Source organism: Odocoileus virginianus, chromosome 15 (assembly GCF_023699985.2).
Source record: "Odocoileus virginianus isolate 20LAN1187 ecotype Illinois chromosome 15, Ovbor_1.2, whole genome shotgun sequence".
Classification (NCBI taxonomy): domain Eukaryota; kingdom Metazoa; phylum Chordata; class Mammalia; order Artiodactyla; family Cervidae; genus Odocoileus; species Odocoileus virginianus.
Genome location: NC_069688.1, coordinates 18,827,990 through 18,849,653, shown reverse-complemented (window position 1 = coordinate 18,849,653; position 21,664 = coordinate 18,827,990). Strand labels below are relative to the sequence as shown.

Here is a 21,664-nt window from a genome sequence, read left to right as displayed (position 1 = left end):
CTTGGCAAGCAGGTTCTTTACCACTGCACCACCTGTGAAGCCCAAGAATTCATGTATGATGATGATCAAATAATTTTCACAAATGGGCCACCATTGGTATTTCTCTGTATTGATGTCTTTAAAAGAACAAGTTAAGGCCTTGTCTTAATATTACTGAATATTCAACCTTCTTTTAGAGATGTAATAAATAATATCTCATTACTCTGCGACCAGGGTACTCTCCTCTGGATCTTTTCATCTTAAGCCCTTGCATTTTTCTCCAAAGAACATTTAATAAATGTATGTCAGAGACTCAATGTTGGCTGAACCCTCTGGTCTTCCTAGATCTCACCAAGAGAATGTTTGTCTTAACTTCAGCACAGAGTGAGCTGCTCTGAAGCCAAGCGAGCTATATGTAGGAAATGTGTTTTCAAAGGGCCATCCTCAGGAGGACTTCCAAATAAAACGAAATGAGAGCAGGAGTAAGGATAAACTGTGGTCCATTTTTGTGAAATCCAATCTCCTTTCTCCTCCTTTTATTTGTTTGTTCTGTGTGCCAAATGGGTGAGACTCAAACGGCAGAGTGCCATGAGCATCCTTCCACTTTTTTCTGCGCCTGGAGATGGGCTGATCAAATGTTCACAGCCTCCCCCCATGCCCCCACTTAATGCCCCGTCTTTCAAGTCAAAGCCCAGGGTATGGCATCTCAAGTTTGACATGCAACTGTGGCAGAGATAAGCAGTTTCAGTAGCAAACAACTATCTGAAAAACCTTGTGGTTTATCCATACTGGACACATTTCTTGTAGCTGGTGGTATATTTTTCACATTAGCTCTTTCTTGGGATTAACAAACCAGTGCAAATCTTGTTTCATCCGTCCCTGGGTATTTAGTCTAGTGCCAGGCAAAGCTCAGATTAACATATGCTTACTCAGGATTAAGGATGATTTTTTTTTTTAACTCTTCTGATCAGCAGTAAAATAGAATCTACCCAGTTCAATGGATTCAACTCACCGGCTGTTTTTGTTAGTGCTGACAACTAATCCCAAACTGGGCCACAACTTCCTTTGGGTTTACTTGGTGATGGTCAAGGGTCAGGCAGCCATGAACTCTTTTGCCATGTTCTTAACCTGTGTCTGTTACTGCAGCGCTGCACACGATTGCACCACAGCCAAGAAGAGGAGAGCCGGGGAGCAGGCTTTGGGGGTCCCGGTCAACAAAAGAAAGTCCCTGCTCATGAAGCCCCGACACTACAGCCCCAGCGTGGACTGTGAGGAGGGGCGTGCAGACCAGACAGAGGCGGAGGGGCCGGATGATTGCCTGCAAACCAACCATCACCCCAGCACAGGTAGCGAGGGGCCTGGCCCCGGCTTTACTTCACTTCCTCCCCAGACCCAGGCCCACCTTAGGGGGAACATGCCGCGTGTGTGGTGGGAAAGCACATCCCAACGCGGGATCAAAACCAGACATTGGTTTCCCTCAGCATCCGCTAGCGAGGACCATTTTCCTCCATTGCTGTGGGGAAGTCAAACACAAGCCACAGAGCATCCTTGCCCCTGGGCCATTTGCAGGAGCACAAGCTTGGACTGTGCCTCTTTCTGCAGAAGGTAAAAAGATGCTCAGTCTTTCAGTTGAAGAGGACCTTGACTCAGCAATGGGGTGGATGTTCAATCCCTAAAAAAGAAAACCTCAAAATGAGCTTTACAACATTTCCAAATGACATATGAGATGCAGTCTCTATTTATATTTTATATTTTGAAATTTTACTTTGTTAATTTTTTACTGATGTTTATAATTGATTTACAATATTATGATTCAGAATAGTGTTCAATATTTTTACTGTACACCATAAACAGTTATAATTCTCTGTGCTGTATGATACACCCTGTTGCTTATCTATTTTACACATAGTAGTTTGCAGCTCTTAATCCCCCATCCCTAATTTTATTTTGAAATTTTTAGGATGTTCTTCTCCCCAGTTCATGGTCATACCCCCTAGACCTGGTTGTCACAGTATCTCCAGGAGCTAGACCATCACAGACCACTTTGTGCATGAGGCTGACATTGAAGGACATGCGAAGTATCTCAAAAGTTTGTTTTTAAAAATATACGGAGATCTAAAGCTTGACTTAATTAGAAATTGAAATTAAATGTACGTATCTGCTATTAGAGCTAAGTATGGGCTTCCCTGGTAGCTCAGGCGGTCAAGAATCTGCCTGCAGTGTGAGAGACCCGGGTTTGATCTCTGAGTTGGGAAGATCCCTTGGAGAAGGACATGCCAAACTACTCCAGTTTTCCTGCCTGAAGAATTCTATGGACAGATGGGCCTGGCAGGCTACAGCCTGTGGGTTGCAAAGAGGTGGACACAACTGAGCAAGTAACACTTTTCACTTTCGTGTGCTATTACATACACATTTTTTTGAATGTGTTTTTAAGTAATCAAAATTTACCAAATAAATTGTCATTTGGAAAGAAGTTTACATTATACAAGCCTAAGGCAATGAGATTCTTAGGTCATAAATACCTATTGCATATAGAATGGTAGTAATTGCAATAGGAGTTAACAGAAAAAGTGTCAAAGTTTATTGACTGAGTGGATGCAAATCTTAGAGCACAATCATCAATCTCCAGTAATCTCAACTTGCAAATAGTGTGAGATTCTGTAGTTAAAACAATTGTATTCTTATTTATTTGTGTTGGAGTAAATTTCCTGGCTTTTCTGTATTTAACATACATCTTAAAGCCTCATGGCTCATCTGTAAATTATCATCCTTGACTTGTTTGTTTCCTTGGGCTGGTCAGTTTCTTGTTGATTCCTGAATATTGCAGGTTGAATCTAGTGTCAGGGAAAATCCTTGATTTAGTATGGTTAGACTTGAGGTATAAGGAGATACAAGAGACATGGGTTTGATCGCTGGGTAAGATAGATCCCCTGGAGTAGGAAATGGCAACCCACTCCAGTATTCTTGCTTGGGAAATCCCATGGACAGAGGAACCTGGCGGGCTACAGTTCATGGGGTCACAAAGAGTCAGACATGACTGAGCACAGCATATACACACACAATAATTAATACCATTGACATTAATTTACCAAGTATTCAGGAAAATGGCATCTTTTACACCAAAACATTTTGCAGGTGCCATGAGGACCAGGTCCATACCTGCCCACGGGCTTCCCACCTTCTGTTGTCACTGAATGATCATTGTAGGTGCTTGATATTGACCAGGAAAATATACTGTCAAATGTTCTCAGTTAAATACTCACTTATAAGCTCTGATGGACATCTCTCTGCAGCTTCAGAAAGGTTCACTCTTTTTTATATTCAATATTAGAACTACTACTAATAATAATGAATATGCTAAACTTACACTGTGGTGGCCATTACTTTTGATTCTCACTATATCCTGAGCACATAAATCATATCACTTAACCCACCCAACAGTGACCTGACTGTATAATTGTGACCACAGGTGTGCAGATGAGACCACTGAGGACAAACGAGTTAATGCTGAAGTTGATGTAGCTTGTAACTGTTGGAAAGGAGATAATTAAGAGACAATTGAAGGACAAGCAAGATTCTGATCTCTCAGCTAACCATGCTCCATAATCCAATCCTCATGCTCTGAGTACCTTCAGAAGGCAGAGTGGGCAAAGTCACCACCATGTCAAATGACAAAGTCACATATCCAAAAATGACCAGTCCCAGGTGCCCCCTTCCCTGGTTGAAAGAGGAAAACTCTAAGTGGCCTTCAGCCTCCTAAGCAAGTCTCCCAGAGAGAAAGAGAGCTGGGTTTTCATCCAAGCCCAGCCGAAGGGCTTCTATCTACCATCCAGGTGCCCCAAGGTGTTCACCTGACCAGGTGTGTGCCTGATTGTCTTCAGTGGGCAGTTTAGGTGATGAGAGAAGATATAAGCTCGTGAAAGCTAAGATCATGAGCTTGAGTCCCTTTAATAGCAAAATTGTGCCCCATGTGCCTTCTGCCAGCTGTCTTTCCAAGAGCTGCCCGTGGGCAATAAGAATGATAGAAGAAGGACTTGGCTGGTGATCCAGTGACTAAGATTCTGAGCTCCCAATGCAGGGGGCCTGAGTGTGATCCCTGGTCAGGGAACTAGATCCCACATGCTGCAACTGAAGATCCTGTATGCTATGACAAAAACCCAGTGCAACAAAATAAATAAACATTTTTAGAAAGAGAGCAATAGATGGAAGAAAATTTAGACAAAACAATGCAAATGCACCTTTTTCACTAGGGCAAATAGAAGGTGAGGTTTCAAAGCACCATCAGGAGGCAGGTCGAGCTCATGCATTCCCAGTGCAGATGAAGGAAAGAAGTGGGGTGAACCATTGTCTGGAGTCCTCCCCAGGCTGTGAGCACTAGCTCATGAATCTGAGAACTCCTCACACTCGTGGCAGCTCTGGGGACTGCGGTGATATTTTGAACATTTTATCTCTCAAGAAACAGCAAGTAAGGGATAAGCCACTCCCACTTAAAAGCTTTGAAAGACGAATTCATTTCTTAGGGCTTTCATTCTCAGCAAAATTGACATAACTCAGGAGGCCTGGAAAACTAATTTACCTGTAAAAATCATTTAACTAGAAACAGAACTAAAATCCAAAACTTAGTTATACTAAAGGAATCAAACTCAAAACATGTTATGACTTTTAGAGGCTTTCTTTCTTTTAATATTTGTTTATTTATTTTTATTTTTGGCTTCATGGGGTCTTAGTTGCAGCACACATTTTCTCTAGTTGCAACACACAGACTTAGTTGCCCCATAGCATGTGGGATCTTAGTTCCCCAACGTAGACTTGAACCTGTGTCCCCTGCATTGGAAGACAGATTCTTAACCACTGGACTACCAGGAGGGTTTCTTTTGTTTAAGCTGTTTTGATGCAGAACAGCTGACATGCATGGGTGATCACTGCTCTGTACCTTCAGGATTACCAGACCCCTCAGAGAAGAGACTTTGGTATAAAGTAAATGCGAGCCTTTATATATCAGGCCCCCCAAAAAACAGTTTATTTTTTGCTCTATGAGGAAAGTGTTACCCCTCTCCAAGCCCGGGAATGTACCAGAGGAATTTTCCATCACATGTTGCTGTGAAGTGCACGATGTTAGTTTTTGTTTTGTTGTGTTTGTTTTATGTATTTTTATTTATACATTAGGTTGTGTTGTTTTTCATCATCAGTTAGCTGACAGGTGTATTTTAGTATTTTCCTGTAATTCAGTCTTGAAAGTATCCAAATTTGGGCAAACAGTAGGGACCGGGCTTCAGAGTTGACTCTTAGCCCCCCACTGGCTGGCCATGTGAACCCGAGCAAGCCCTTAGCTCTTTAGAACCCTGGTTTCCCTTTGGTAGAAGAGATTCAAAGGTACCTTTCTTGGAGTTATTGTGAAGATCAAATGAAATAAGTAACTGGACATCATACCAGGGACATACCAGTTTATTGTCAGGATATCTTATCATTGGCTCATTGGTCACTGGAATATCGGATCATCCTTTTTAAAAAAAATTTGACTGTGCTGAGTCTTTGTTGTGGTTCGAGGCTTTCTCTAGCTGCAGCACAAGTGGGCTTCTCTGGTTGCAGAGCGCAGGTTCTAGAACCCTTGGGCTCCACAGTTGGCAGCCCCGGGCTCGGTAGTCACAGTACACCAGCTTCATTGCCCCGAGGCATGTGGGATCTTAGTTCCCCAACCAGGGATGGAACCCCTGTCCTCTACATTGAAAGGTGGATTCTCAACCACTGGGCTACCAGGGGAGCCCCTTATCATCGCTTTAAAGATGAGGACCCAGGACTCCGAGGACAGTGGCCTGCCTGAGATTACACAGGCCATGACCCCAGTCTCTGGACATCAGACCTGGGCGGGGGCAGTCTCCCTCCACACTGTGCTCAGACCCTCTTGTTCCCAAGGCGGCTGGTGATCGTAGTGTGTGTGACATGGACAGTGGTGACCTGGGCTGAGTCCGCTTCAGATGCAAGACTGGGCCCTTCCATGGCCGGCAGGTCACTCCTCACTCTGAATGAAGACAGACCCCACCTTGCCCAGGTGGAGGCTCCTATGTCTCCTCTACCATCGCTCGTTCTGCTGCAGCATCAGGAAACGGACAGTGTCCATCCTTTATTGAAGACCGTAGGGTGTCACCTGCTCTCCCGTGAGGCTGAGGAGCCATCGCGCTTGACACAGACACACGCCAGGCCCAGACTCAAATGAGGTCTCCAGTGCAGGTCTCTTGGGTTATTTCAGGGGCAGAAGCACAAAACAGATCACAGAGCCACCCCAGAAAGTAAAATTGCATGAGCATAGAGAATATACGGAGCCTGGGTGCCCCGTCGCAGATCTGTCAGGCTCGAAGTGAACTCAGGGTCTCTCTCTGTGACAATGACGGTGGCAGCAGCGGGGGTGGGTGTGTGGCAGGTTGGTTGGCAGGTTTGCTGAGCATGCCTGGAAATCCCTGGACGCTGCACGCCGGCACCTCTCCCGGCAGGGCTCCTCTCTTTCTGAAGAATAATTAATAAATATTTTCTTTTAGCATATAACCAACAGTTGAACCAAACAATTATGGAAACTGGAAATGACCCAAAACGCTCGTGTTGGCAGCGGCTCGGTGACACGCATTGTCGGGCACACGTGCACGGCTGTCACCCCGCCTCTCCGACGATCTGCACTTAATAGGAATATTTTAAACTATGTAACTAAGCAACAGAGGTAATTGTTGCTTTCCAGAGCTTTTGTTAGCACTCTCACACAGCCCAAATATGCATAATTAGGTATAATGTCTATAAATCATTATTGTACACATGTGGGTACTTAAGTGGAGTTGAGAGAATAGTTCAATGAATTGAGCATATTCACGGAAAACGCTTTTTATTTGTTTTCTGTAGTTCATAATACTCTAAAATTATCATAACCCTTTACACTTTCTCTTAATAGCCAGCCGTGATATTGAGAAAAACTTCATTTGCATTTTAGACTATGTTTAATATATTATTTAAACCTGGAGTTCCTCTGATATGAATTCAGAAGAGGATAGACCGTCCTCTCAAATATTATGGGCTGGGTTTTGCCAGCCTCTTTTCTAGGAAGTAAAATGTTAAATTTTTCAGTTTATGTTGAATAGATCCCAACAAAGGACTGCACCCTATAATCAGTGGTATTTAAAGGGGCTAGTGTTGTGACTCAATTCTTCTCTTCATCCAAAAATGCTTTTAGTTACTATGGCAATATTTACTTGATCCTGGCAGTCCAGTGTTGATTTAGGGAGATAATTACCAGAAAGGAAGATGATGGAGATGTATTTTTGAGTGTCCTTGTCAGAGACAATGTTTATAAAAAATTAAATGGGACCCAAAAAAAGGCATATTGTCTTCTGCACAGACACCCTCTCCCGCAGCCCTTCCGCGGGACGCCTGTGCTTTTCTTCCCCCCAAGACGTGCATTAACGCAGAATGCCCTGCACTTGGTGTCTTTAACAGTCTTTAAGGAGGCTTATTATTTTATCTTCCCATCCCCCACTCTGCCTGTAGAGACACAGAAATGGTCCTGCTTATTTTTTTTTGTCTTCATGAGTGCCAGGGACCACTGCCGGGTTGTCTGGTGTATTTCACAGCCTGGCAAGCCCTGAGCTTCCTGGGCAACCCCTTTCCAGGTGCCAGGCTGGGGCTGGGGCACCCACGGACCCACACCTCAGTTGGTGTGTTTGCACGGGGACAGTGTATATAAAGAAACACACACAGTCTGTCACCCCGACTAGGCCACTGCCAAGAGGGAAGGGGGGTGACACTGATGGCTGCTCTGGATGTGGATATGACAAGGACAGACTGGTACTTGGGCACTTGTCCTCAGTCCCAGGCCTTCTTGACCATCAGGACTGGGAACAACTAGCTGACATTCAGCATCCTCCAACCATCCCCACCTCCCTTTTCACATAAGTATACGTGGGTACCAGGCCAGAAACTGTGCTACTAATCAAGGCATTATTCCATCTTACTCTTTTTCCATTTATTTGTGTTTCCCTTGGTGTGGAATTTCCATGTTACAAGTATGAAAGTGATCAGGGCTTCTTTTAGTTATCATCTCTGTGTAGACATGTTGTGTATTTTAGCTAACATACCATAAAATCTGAAAGTTTGTTTGGGAAAGTTTGAAATCTGAAAGTTTGTTTCTCTACAGAAGTAGAGAAAATCAACTGAATAAGCTTTGAAAATATATTGCCAGCTAGCAGAGAAAAACCAATGAATAATTCCTTTAAAATGCATAATAGGACATATATTTGATTTTCCTCCAGTTGGCTGAGACTTGCAAATATAAGAGGTACAGTAATGTGAATTTCACATTCAGAACTCTGATGGTTGAGCATTTATTTCAGTAACTATAAACACACTTAGCTCTGACATGTTGAAAATTCAAATAGCTCATTTCTTTAAAGATAATTCTCAAGAACATTAAGATCTGAATTTTACTTTGTTTTGTTTTGTCAAAAGTGTGTATTTTTCTACCCAATGTTTATAAAATTGATAGAGTCCACATATTCACATATTGCCTCTATTATACATGTATGTGTGTGTGCTAAGTCGCTTCAGTTTTGTGTGACTCTTTGCAACCCTATGGACTGTAGACTTCCAGGCTTCTCTGTCCATGGAATTCTCCAGGCAAGAACACTGGAGTGGGTCGCCATGCCCTCCTCCGGGCAGTCTTCTTGACCCAGGGTTCGAACCGTGGGTGTTCGAATTGTACTTTTCAAACAGGGCAGTGTCTCCTGCACCTCGGCGGATTCCTTACTGCTGAGCCACCAGGGAAGCCCATTGTACATGTATCTGTCTATCTATTTATTGGTCATTGTAATTTCCCTAAAATATTTTCATTCTTGTTTTTCAAATAATGGCTTTCTTTTTCCCCTTGAAGAAATCATGATAAAACCCATGGAAGAGAAGTTTCACTCAACCGCACAAGAAAACTCAGATGGGAAGGAAGACAGATACGGCTGTTATCAGGAACTCGTGGTCAAATCCCTAATGCACTTGGGGACCCTGGAAAAAAGTGCATCTGTTCAGACTGTAAGTGAAAATTTAAACGACAGCGGCATCCAGTCTCTAAAAGCAGAGGGGGACGAAGTGGACGAGTGCTTTATGGTTCCTTCCGACGATGGAAAAGACAAGGCCGACAACTCCCAGCTGCGGTTCTCGCCCTCCTCTGACAGCGACAGTAACTCTGAAAGTGCGGAGAATGGCTGGGACAGTGGCTCCAACTTCTCAGAAGAAACCAAACCTCCAAGGGCCCCAAAGTATGTTTTAGTGGATGATAGGAAAGACCTACTGGAAGTTCCCGAAATAAAAACTGAAGGCAACAAGTTTATCTCCTGCAAAAATGCGTGTGATTCAGAAACAGAAAGGAAAGACCCTCAGAACACCCCATTGGACCCATTAGATGGCCCAGCCCAGCCCTCCTTTCCAGGGAGTGAGGACCGTGGTCACGGTCGTGGGTGTCCGGCCGCTGGGACGGAGGAGGCCACTGCCCTGGAGAAAGCCAAGGGGAACCTGAGTCTGCTGGAGCAGGCGATCGCCCTGCAGGCTGAGCGAGGCTGCGTCTTCCACAACACCTACAAAGAGCTGGACCGCTTTCTGCTGGAGCATCTCTCGGGGGAGAGAAGGCAAACCAAAGTCATCGACATGGGTGGGAGACAAGTCTTTCCCAATAAACGTAAGACCCAGTTTTGCTTTTATTTCATTTAAAATTGCTTTAGAGTTGGGGATGGGGAACGAGTGAGATTGCTTCTGCCAGATAGCTTTTTGACAACACAGTTAAAAAATCTAATTTGTACTATAAAATTACCAAATTTTTCTCCTATTCTCTAGCTTGTTCTCAAATCAAGCTTGGTTGGTTTTATGTGATTTTCACACACAAGAAAAATCATTGACTGTATTTCTCTTAATATGATTTTTTTTTAATATATAGTACTTTTTAAAAAAAAGTGCTATGTTGGATATGTTAGAGGTACATTAGTATTTATTGAATTTTAATTGTTCTTTCCCATCCTCTTTCTGGGATCATCTCATTGGCTTGAAGTTTCAAAATAACATCAGGCTACTTGCAAGCCAGGCAAGATGTTCTCATCATTCTTGGGACAAGACTGGGAGCTAATTCCTTTATAAGCCTATGCTTTAAACAAGCTCTCTAACTCTGGGTCTGGAAACATCTGGACCAAACTCGAATGAGAAAGTCAGTGTGCTTGGGGGAGACCTTAAAATCGATCTTCAGATTTTGGGAAATTGCATCTCCCATGAAGATATACGCCACTACCACCACCGAGTTCAGAACTCCATGGGCCTGTGATGAGTCCTTCAGTTAAGCGAGGCTTCCCAAGGGGTGGTCCTTAGTGGCACCCTACCTCAGTATACTGGATCCTCCTCCAGGGGATCTTCCCTAAGCAGGGATCCAGCCTGTGTCTCCTGCATCTCCTGCGTTGCAGGTAGATTCTTCATCACTTTACCACCTGGGAAGCCCTTTGTACATATATCTATTCTTTTTCAGATGCTTTTCCCATGTAAGTCATTATAGAACACTGAGTATAATTCCCTGTGCTGTAGAGTAGGTCCTTGTTAGTTATCTGTTTTACATGTAGTAGTGTGTATATGTCAACCCCAAATTCCTAATTTATCCCTTCCACCCCACTCTTCCCCACTGGTAACCATAAGTTCTTTTTCTATATCTGTGAGTCTGTTTCATGGATAGGTACCATTTTTTTAGATTCCACATATAAGCAACATCATATATTTGTCTTTCTCTCTCTGACTTACTTCACTTAGTATGATCATCTCTGGGTCCATCCATGTTGCTGCAAATGGTATTATTTTATTCTTTTTTATGGCTTAGTAATATCCCATTGTGTGTATGTACCACATCTTCTTTATCCATTCTGTCAGTGGACATTAGGTTCATCCATGTCTTGGCTATTATGAATAGTACAGCAATGAACACTGGGGTGTATGTATCTGTTTGAACCAAACCACATTTTCCTCCAGATATATGCCCAGGTGTGGGATGGCTGGATCATATGGTAACTCTATTTTAGTTTTCTGAGGCACCTCCATACTGTGCTGTATAGTGGCTGTACCAGTTTACATGCCCACCAGTGGCACAGGAGGGTTCCCTTTTCCTCACACCCTCTCTAGCATTTTTTGTTTATAGACATTTTAATGATGGTCATTCTGAGTGGTGTGAAGTAGTACCTCGCTGTCGTTTTGATTTGCATGTCTCTAATAATTAGCAATGTTGAGCATCATTTCATGTGCATAACTTGCTTTTTTTAAGCAAGTTCCTGAGGTGATTCTTGGACACCGTAAAATCTGAGAACCACAGAATTAGGGGAGGAATATCCTAGAGAAGGTCAAGTTTGGGGACTTACAGGGTTGATGAGAATAAGGTGCTATCTAGCTAGATGTTCTGATCACTGAAATTTATCGAGAAATCAGGTGGGTGTTTTAAGTCCATTTTAGTACTCACCTGCAATCTTGTCTAATACTGTGTTATAGCTCATCTCTGAGGAAAAAAAGAATAAAATAATGTCATTTGGTGAGGGATAAGACAAGTAGTTCTTTGGGTACATACTGTAAGGGCTGAATATTAAGGAACAGCATGTGGTCTGGGGCAGGACGCTGTATAAGCAGCCCTGAGCACTCCATTCACACTCAGCTTGTGGAACTTACCCGTGTGTGTGTGTGCGCGCGCGCACGCACAAGTGTATGTGTTTTAATGAACAACAAAATCAGAAAAAAAGATGAAATTTTCTTCCTATTCCAAAACCCCATCATTTCCAAAGCAAATCTATTTCCTCCCTTCTAAGACACACAGTTTTCCCATTTTAGCATCTCTGTAAAATTGGAAGGGTGTGCCATTTTTCAGTTTTTAATTGTTTTTCCTTTCTCACTGGCACACAGAATAAAGTTTCCTCTTACAACTGATGGTATCTTCAGCCAGTGAAATCTCAACTTTGGAGATACTTTGTACCACAGTTTAAAGCACATGATAATACTTTGGTCTCTTTCATAGAACTTTCAAGACGCTTTTGTTTACAAAAATTAACAAGGCAATAGAATGTGAGTTAGGGAATATAGGTCACAGTGGAGCCTTAGAGAATCACTGATGGGACTAGATGAGTCCACGGTGTAGCCTGTGTGTGGGGTAGGGGAGGCGGGTGAGGTCATGCCTTGGGGTGTCAAGTCCATGCAGGGAACTTCATTCCAGACAGGAAGAAACAGGCAGAACAGTGAAGCCGACTGCAGGGACTTCAGGCTTCTCCCAGAGGATGTCCAAGTTCATACTCTTCCTCTCATCCCTGGTGTGGGATCATAAGAGGAGCTGTTTTTTTTTTCTCTTGAGAGTATATTCCATGCGCCGAAGTTAACACCAGGTTTCCCAGGCATCTCAGTGGTAAAGAATCCACCTGCCGTAACAAGAGATGCAGGTTCAATCTCTAAGTCAGGAAGATCCCCTGCAGGAGGAAATGGCTACCCATTCCAGTATTCTTGCCTGAGAGTTCCATGGACAGAGGAGCCTGGTGGGCTACAGTCCACAGCGACCCAAAGAGTTGGACACAACTGAGTGATTAAACAACAACAAGTTGGCACTAGTTTCCCATGCGCCTCGGGCATGGGACTTCGCTCTCCAAGAATACTAGGATTTTAAAATATTGTTTCACCGAAGTCTTCAGTTACCGGGTTTGGCTGTCCTGTTGCCACCAGCCACAGGGAGGTTTTGGGTCACAGCGTAAGTAGAGTCACGGTAAAATTTATTCTACAGCCGGTGACATTTTCAGGGTGAAGGGGAGCCATGGGAACAAGCCCACGAGTCCATCAGGATGTCAGGTCACCAGACTACAAGGTCATTTTCATTAAACAGCATCCAGGAAAGAAAATGAAGAAAGAATAGCCAGGCCAGAGAGCCCTCCCACCCCCAGAGAGGCCGCTGCGCGTGGTTCAGGCACGGGGTTGGCCCTATAGAGCATTGCGGGCATATTTGTTCCCACAAGGAGGGGCTGGCAGACACGGCCCCCACCTGGGCAGGGGCCAGCCTCCCTTATCTCCCACACCCCCTCTGGCTTCCCGCAGGCAGATAGCGTGGCCAGACCTCTCACCGTGGTTTGGAAATGCGGCCTCACCTGGCCGAGAGCCGAGGGACGGAGGCCATCAGAATTCAGGTTGCTTCTTCTTTCCAACACGCTTTCATGGGGTGTCGGCAGCCCCCCATCCCGATTTCATGTTAATCAAACATTGAGGGTTTTGACTAGCTTTCTGCAGACATTCTGTACCCAAATGAACTTGAAATTTGGCAGCACTTTCAGACTCAGTGAAAAATAGCCCCACAAAATCATACATGTCAGAACTCTTCATACGTCCCTTTGTCTCACAGAAAACAGTGTAGTCTCCACACCCCAGCATTAAATCCTGTCTCAGGAAACATGCACACCAGCTATTCCAGTGTCTATTCCCACCTCCACGTCTTTTCCCTGCCGATCCCTGGCACCCCTCCCCAGGCAGCGCTTCTAACTCCAAGGGTCCTTGGCTCCTTCCCCTCTGTTAAAACCAATGCCACCCCCCTTGCCCCCAATAATTGCTTTACATACAACCTGCTGTGCCCATCTGCCCAGGACCATGTACCCTCTGAAAACTGGGGTGGCGTGGCCACACTGAGGCACGTCTGTTCTCCACGATATTCATCGGCAGCACTGCCTGGCGCTCTGTGCCGCCTCTGGATCCGGAGCATATGGGCCCTCGGCGTCCTCGCAGCTGGGACCTTGCCCGTATGCATTGCCCGTGGCTTCCCTGCGGCAGGACCTCGTGGACTGTTGACTTTCACTCTCAGCATCGTGTGTTCCCGATTCCTGATGCTTGGAGTTCTGATAAGCCGCAGCCTCCGCACCACACTGGTCCTTTCTCTGAGGCCCTCTCTGCCCGTTCTGGTCCTGGTTCTCTAGAATCCCCAGATGTGAGGGACAGACCTGTGCCAAGCTGGCATTGTCACTTCACTCACTAGTTAGAGTGCAGTTTCAGCTCTGAGAATGCATTTTGCTTTTACGCTTATCTTCCCTCTCAGTCATGAACATGAGCATATTCATGTTAGTCTTCATTTATTTTAGTATTGATGTAATCCTTGATCTAACCCTCTGGTTTCCCCGGTGGTTAAGGGGTAAAGAACCCGCCTCTAATGAAGGAGATGCAGGAGACACAGGTTCAATCCCTGGGTCAGGAAGATCCCTTGGAGAAGGAAATGGCAACCCACTCCTGTATTGTTGCCTGGAGAATCCCGTGGACAAAGGAACCTGGCGGGCTGCAGTTCATGGGATCACAAAGAGTCGGACATGACTGAGCACACATGCGCACACAGACACACACACTCACACATATCATCTAACCCCCAGCCTCACGTGTGCTGGAAAGTGAGGACCCTGAGCTGTCGTCAGCCCACGCCCTCCAGGCCGCCTGACTGTGTGGGTTACTAGGCGTCCCTTTCCTCTACCAGCTGCGCGTGTGGTCTACCCGCAGCCCCCACGTGTTCTGACAGTGCTCTGTGAACCACTCCAGGCTGCCCCACTCTCTTGCTCCCATACTCTGCAGGTCTCCCCCAAGGATGTGTCCTTGCCAGGTCTCCGCCTTCAGTTTCTGCCTCAGGACTGAAACCATAGCCTCTTCTCCTCCACAGCTGGGGCGAGTTGATCCAGGGCTGTGGACCACGGGGGTCTGGGCTTCCCAAGCCCCTGCGGCCCTGTCCACTGGCTGGGAGTGGCAAGAGGCAGCCTTTTGTCATGGCAGCCTCCCCACGGGGATGGAACCCAGAGCCCTGGGGCCACTGCACCTGCCACCAGGACCCGCTGGGCCAGCCAGGCAGTCCCTCCTCAAATAGGACAGCTTCTTCATCGTGTGATGGTTGAGCCTGGCTTTTCCAGATTCCCTCAATAAGAGACTGTGTGGGTTTAAATACGTTTCTTCTCTTTTGTTTTTCTGGAGCCTACTCATCCTCTGGTGTAGGGCTGACTTTTCACAACTACCATCTGACATGACAACTTGAAACCATCACTGAGTTTTGACACACCCTCGCCCTGTCTCAGCCTCTGCTTAAGATACCAAGAAAATCAGAGAGGAGGCACTTTTTCTGCTCCCGTGGGTCTTCGTGGAGGGTCTTATTCAGGGCGATTTGAGGCGAGTGTTTATTCTGTGGAGGCTGAGCCACAGGAGAAGGCCACCCCGCAGGGCCACTCTCTGACCGCAGGGCGAGGACTGACCAGCTGTCTCTCCGTTTAATTCCTCCACAGACTCACCGAGGCCTGAGAAGAGGGAGACCAAGTGCCCCATCCCCGGATGCGACGGCACGGGGCATGTGACGGGACTGTACCCCCACCACCGCAGCCTCTCGGGGTGCCCCCACAAAGTGCGGGTCCCCCTGGAGAGTGAGTGCCGCCTGGCCCTGAAGGGCGTCCTTGGGGTCGTCCACCTTCTCCTCCAGTTTGGGATTAGACAGGGAAATACCGAGTTTTCTCTCTATGTCAAGACAATTCCCATCTAGCCGGGCGTTTTAAAATACAGTGTATTCATAAAAAAAAATGGGGTGCAGTGAGGCCAATAGATCAAGAGATGACTGACGTTGAAAACATAACTTGCTTCTCACAGTTCCCAAGAGCAGGGGGCTCCTCAGGCCAGGCGGGGCCTCCAGGGAAGCACCAGGGCCTGCAGGGAAGGTGGGGAGTTGAGGAGAGTGGGGAAGAATCATTGGCAGGAGCCTTCGCTGAAGTAAGCCGGTCTCAGATCGACCGGTTGGAGTTTTTCCAGGGAGCTCTGGAGCCTGGGTGTTTGGGACCTGGCCTTGGGGGTTAGGACAGGTGGAGAGTGTCCTAGAGTGAGAATCAGATGGGGGAGGATGTCAGACGTGGACTCCAATTGTCTGGTTTGCATTTGAAAAGTGTTTAGAGAGCCCCAAGTGGGGCCATCTCCCCAGAGTCAGCGAGACCCCAGTATCAAAGCCTCAGAATATACAGGAGATAAAAGGCCTGAGTGATGCTCTGTGGGCCCTGTGGGCCTTTCTCACCCGAGATTCCGGAGCATCACCTGTGTCCCCCGCTCTCTTGGCAGCAGGGACACCTGACATCTGAGGTGTCACCCAAGACATTCCTGCAGATGCTGAGGGCCCTGAGTGAGGGCCTTCTTAGTAAATCCACCCATGCCCCCCGCATGAGCCCCGAAACTGGAGGGAGAGGGGAGGGGAGAGCTGTTCCTAAGCTTTGAAATACCTGCAGGCTCCGTCCTCCATTTTGGAGCTTCTTATTGAAACACCTCTGAGGCCACACAGCCCGCCCTGATGGGCACGTCTCAGTGCCAGCCGCCCCAAAGACGTTTAATACTGGATGTTCACATGGGCTCCTGGTCTTCAACCCGAAGTTGTATGGGAAGGGAGCAAGCTGGATTGTAACTAAATTCATTTGGATGCGAAGTTGAGATATCAGTTTCTTGGCATGTGATGCATTGGTAGTAAATTGCTCTTTTCTTTTCTGTGCTATTTTGCGCTTAGTTCTTGCCATGCATGAAAATGTGCTCAAGTGCCCCACCCCGGGATGCACGGGACGAGGGCACGTGAACAGCAACCGCAACACGCACAGGAGGTAATACGAATGAGACTCCAGGGACTTCCCTGTGTTACCACAATTGCTGGATCACTGTCAACCATGTTAGCACTTGACACAGATAAGAAATATTCTCAATGTGTGGAGAGTAAAAAAAAATGCCTCATAATTTCCCTAGAAATTTTCATAGAGTAGCCAACAAAAAATGTCATATTTGAACACCAGGGGTAGATGCTCATATAGGGACACACACAGACTGTGACCTCTGCTCTGAACCTCCCCAGAGCTGATTGACATTGGAGAGAGTGGCTTAGGGGTTCTCTTGAACCCCATCCAATGTGCATTAAAGCAGTCACCATAGAGCTTCAGATTACTGAAGGCAAACATCATTTCATTGAGAGTTATTCCACAGAGATCGCAACTAACTTAAAACACATATGTGCATTTATGTACAAATGTATTGCATACATATAAATATTTTGGTGAAATGCTTATTGTTTTACATGTATTATGTATAGATTATGTAATCATGAGATACTATTTGATGCATATGCATATTGCTAGAAAACTTATATTCTGTAATCTCCATTTAAACTAAGATGTAAAATTAAGTTCCTAACATTTTGCCAAAGGCCCTAAGCTGTTATATCATGGAATTATCTATAGTTGGACAATTGCATTGGAAGAGTGTGTTCTGTTAATACTTAAAATACCACCAAGTTTCCAAATAATTCAGTTATATCTCCTTTACATAATATTTTGATTTTAAAATGAGTTTGTTTCCTATCACCTCTGAGATGAGGTTTGGGGAAAAATGTTGACACAATAGTTTGCAAAACCCTCTGGGATCTTTTAGGATGAGAATGGTGCTAAGAGAATTATTAATATCATTGCGACTTAACATTTGGTGTATGCCAAGGATGAGTAAGGTAGGTGCCCAAGCAAATTATATTCTCTTTTTAACTCAGATCTGCCCACTTTTTTTTTTTTTAACAGTCTTTCTGGTTGTCCAATTGCTGCAGCTGAAAAACTGGCAATGTCCCAGGACAAAAGTCAGCTTGATTCTCCCAAAACCGGACAGTGTCCTGAGCAGGGTCACAGGTATGATAGTCCCCCATGCCCCTGTGTTCAGAGATCCTACTCTGAGGGTCCCTCACCCCCCCACGTGCCAGCATCATGGGCCACCTTCATTTCAGAGCACAGCAGCCACTGTCCACTTGAGAGGCTGGCCCAGTTCATCATCATGTCACTGAAATGAACTGCTAGACCCTTCAGAAGTTCAACTTAAAATTAATCTGTGTGCAGAGTTACATAATGTGGATGAATCGAAAAGATATGAAGTATACGATGACATGGGCTTCCCTGATAGCTCAGTTGGTAAAGAATCTGCCTGCAATGCAAGAGACCCCAGTTCAATTTCTGGGTTGGGAAGATCCAGTGGAAAAGGGATAGGCTACCCACTCCAGTATTCTCGGGCTTCCCTTGTGGCTCAGCTGGTAAAGAATCTGCCTGCAATTCAGAAGACCTGGGTTTGATCCCTGGGTTAGGAAGACCCCCTGGAGAAGGGAAAGGCTACCCACTCCAGTATTTTGGCCTGGAGAATTCTATGGACTGTATATCCATGGGGTCGCAAAGAGTCAGACACAAGTGAGCGACTTTCAGTTTCACTTCATATGATAGCATGTATTAATCAAAATTCTGGGTCACTCACTGCAAGCCCTCCCACGAGCCAGGCACATACCACCTTATGGTTGACGTAACCTTTCCATCTCATAAATCTCATCACTCAAAATATGTGATGCTGTATATCCATCCTTCTCCTTCAGATATGCATATAGTTTCTTTAAAACGGAAATTCATTGCACATTGGTAACTAGTAATAAAATACCTCCTCCTGGTCCTGGGACCTCTACTGTCTCAAGCACTTTGGAGGGCTTTATCTACACCTAAGTAACGACAGAGGGCCACACAGTGTGAAGTGGTGCACTTATTAACACGAAAATCACACATGCAGGAAAAATGATTTCAGGATTACAACAGATAACCAGATCTTCATTGTTGTTACTGAGACACTGAGCTGAGAAAAACAGTTATTGGGACCATTTTCAAGATATGGTGTTCCTTTAATATTTGCTTCTGTAGATTTAATTAAAAGGGGCAATTGGCATGACTTTGCCAAGAATCAAAATTACATGAGTGAGAAAGATAAGTCAAGCAAAGATCATGATGAATTACTGAGTAGCTATCAATCAAAAATCTTATAACAAAAATTTTTGTCAGTATTACTGTATTTTCTAGTTTCTCCCTAAGTTGTTTTTTTTTTTTTTTTTTTTGCTATTCTGGGTCTTTGTTGCCTGCAGGGCTTTCTCTAGTTGCGGCAAGCAGGGGCTGCTCTCCAGTTTCAGTGGCTCTTCCCTGGTGGATCAGATGGTAATGAATCTGCCTACGATACAGGAGACCCAGGTTCCATCCCTCGGTTGGGAAGATCCCCTGGAGAAGGGAATAGCAACCCACTCCAGTATTCTTGCCTGGGAAATCCTATGGACAGAGGAGCCTGGCGAGCTACAGTCCATGGGGGTCACACAGAGTCGGACATGACTGAATGACTAACATTTTAACTTTCTTTCACTCTTGTTGCAGAGCATGGACTCTAGGAATGAGGGCTTTAGTAGTTGTGGTGCACCGGCTTAGTTGCTATATGGCGTGTGGGATCTTCCCTAACCAGGCATCAAACCTGTTTTCTCTGTATTGGGAGTTGGACTCTTAACCCCTCAACCACCAGGGAAGTTCCCTAAGGAGGTTATTTATCAAACGCAGAAATAGCATTGTTTCATTTTGCCCATTTCTTAAAAGAGACGTATTATTTTAGGCTAGAACACTGCTGCAATATTAAGGCTATAAATCTAGTTATTTATGCCATAACAAGATCAACTAATCACTTAAGTATTTTGATGTAGCACTCAAAAGCTTTTTACCTAATCCAAGAAATATCACAGAAACTTTGACATTCTGATGAGCAAAGTATGTTTTGGTGGGAAAAATAAGAAAAATAACATATGTTGATACTACTAAATAGTGAAAGGTATATTTGTGTTCTTTGGCCTTAGACCACAGCATCACATTTGTGTTTTCCTTGGTTGACGTTGGCGCTACACGGACACGATGCCCTGGTTTAATCCAGACAGTAATTCTAAAGGAATATTTAAGTCATATTTAGCTTGGATTAAGATAACTCTAATGTGATAGCTATTATAGTAATTTCAATTCATATTGAAACAATGGCAATTTAATAGACAAAATATTGAAATACTACCTAACACAGCAAAAGCATTTAATCTGAACTTGGGGGGAGAAAAGTAAAAAGGCTCAGAAGAAGTTCGTGGTTCAGAAATCCAGTCTCTGGTGCCGACACTGCGCCTGTTGGACGTCAGGGTCCTGCTGGCTGTGCCGAGCAGAATATGTTGACATTTCCTCACTAGTGACCGTCGTGACTTTCACTGCTACTCTGACGAACAGCGGGATGTGTGCACCTTATCAGAGCCCTGGTGATAGTAACGTGACCCTTTTCTCTAAGTAGCTCGGAGTGCAAATAGACATCACATACTTGCTCCCTAAGCATCTTTATTAATGAGTGGAGGATGATGCTCCCTCTGTTACAGATGAGAGTCTCAGACAAGCCTTATACAACTGCCCCCCACACCCCCGACTTGGCCACCCAGGGCCCAAAGTACCTCCTTGTTCCTCCACCCCGTCCGGCTGTGACCACAGCTTTTTCCCCCAGGGCATGTCTCTGTAGCACCCACAGGTGTGACATATCCAATCTGCTTTAAATTCTGACGCTGGGACGCTCATGAGAGTGTCCTGTTTCTCTCGAGCTCTGTGCCTCTCTCTTCAGGACGAGCTTGGTGAAGCAAATCGAATTCAACTTCCGATCACAAGCCATCACCTCTCCCAGAGCCACGGTGTCAAAAGAGCAAGAGAAGTTTGGAAAAGTACCATTTGATTACGCCAGTTTCGATGCCCAGGTTTTTGGTAAACGCCCCCTTGTACAAACAGGTCGGAAAACACCACCATTTCCTGAATGTAAGCTTGAATTCCAATACTTATTCCAAAAAATGTATCTTGTGTATGTGTGTGTGTTATGGGAGGGGATGCATTTAAATAGGTAATATATTATTTGTTGGTAATATTTAGCAATATTTAATAGGTAATATACTATTGCTGGGAGGAGAGAAAATATATGGTGAAATAAAATAAGAATAACAATAATAAGTTAATCAGTACTATTGATATTACATGATGCTACACTGAGTATGGTGAATAGTTTGTGTTTTAATTATTCTACAAATATGGTGCCATTGTTGAATCTAAATACAGTAATTCTGACAAAATATTTAATTCTCATTTAACCAGGACTGGGATTAGTATACTGAAAACTGCAATAGCTATTATAATACAGTAATTTTAATTCATATTAAAATTTTGAAAATCTAATAGGTAAAACAGCGAAATACTGCTTAAAGTATTACTTGCATTAGCCAAAGCTTTCAGACTTAAGGTGGGAGAAAAAGTGAAAGGTCTAAGAGGAAACTCACAGTTCAGAAATCAAGACTTTACTAGGAAAAAAAAAGTGTGACTGTGGAGATGTTCACCCACAGATTTGAGAATTAATGCAGAAACGTGTTCATTCTCTAACAATGACACATTTGCATGGACAGTCATAATGCAAAGGCACTTGTAACACATAAAACTTGATGTTTTTTCTAACAGTTTTCTCCAGTTGTTTAGAGTCTTTGAATATTCTAATGAAAAAGTGAGATTTTTCACCTGGGAATAAATCCAGGAATGATTTCTACAAAGGGAAATAATCCCCCAGTCTATGGAGAGTCCTCCATAGACCATGAATTTTTTACAGCATTGTGCAGATCCCTGGACTCCCTTTGATCTGACACATAGTTACCTAGATGTGGTGCTCTTAGGAACACAGAATGTTTCTCCCTTCTGTGATATGAATCACCAAATTTTTCAAAGAACTTGAATGCTGTATAAAACCCAACAGTGGCTAAACAGACTAG

The 21,664-nt window shown here is 44.7% G+C and overlaps 1 protein-coding gene across 5 annotated transcripts in view; it reads left to right on the top strand.

Moving 5' to 3' along the window:
• The window catches only part of ST18 (ST18 C2H2C-type zinc finger transcription factor), a 90,262-nt gene that overhangs the window by 29,479 nt on the left and 39,119 nt on the right, over positions 1-21,664 (top strand). For all 5 annotated transcript variants that reach the window (XR_011491448.1, XM_070477100.1, XM_070477099.1 and 2 more), the window contains exons 4-9: positions 1,126-1,325; positions 8,885-9,679; positions 15,288-15,422; positions 16,538-16,628; positions 17,586-17,690; positions 20,485-20,672. Coding sequence is in view for 4 of the 5 variants with exons in the window: in XM_070477100.1 (XP_070333201.1) it covers positions 1,126-1,325; positions 8,885-9,679; positions 15,288-15,422; positions 16,538-16,628; positions 17,586-17,690; positions 20,485-20,672 (1,514 nt within the window). In the remaining variant the exon portion in view is untranslated. The remainder of the gene's footprint in view (positions 1-1,125; positions 1,326-8,884; positions 9,680-15,287; positions 15,423-16,537; positions 16,629-17,585; positions 17,691-20,484; positions 20,673-21,664) is intronic.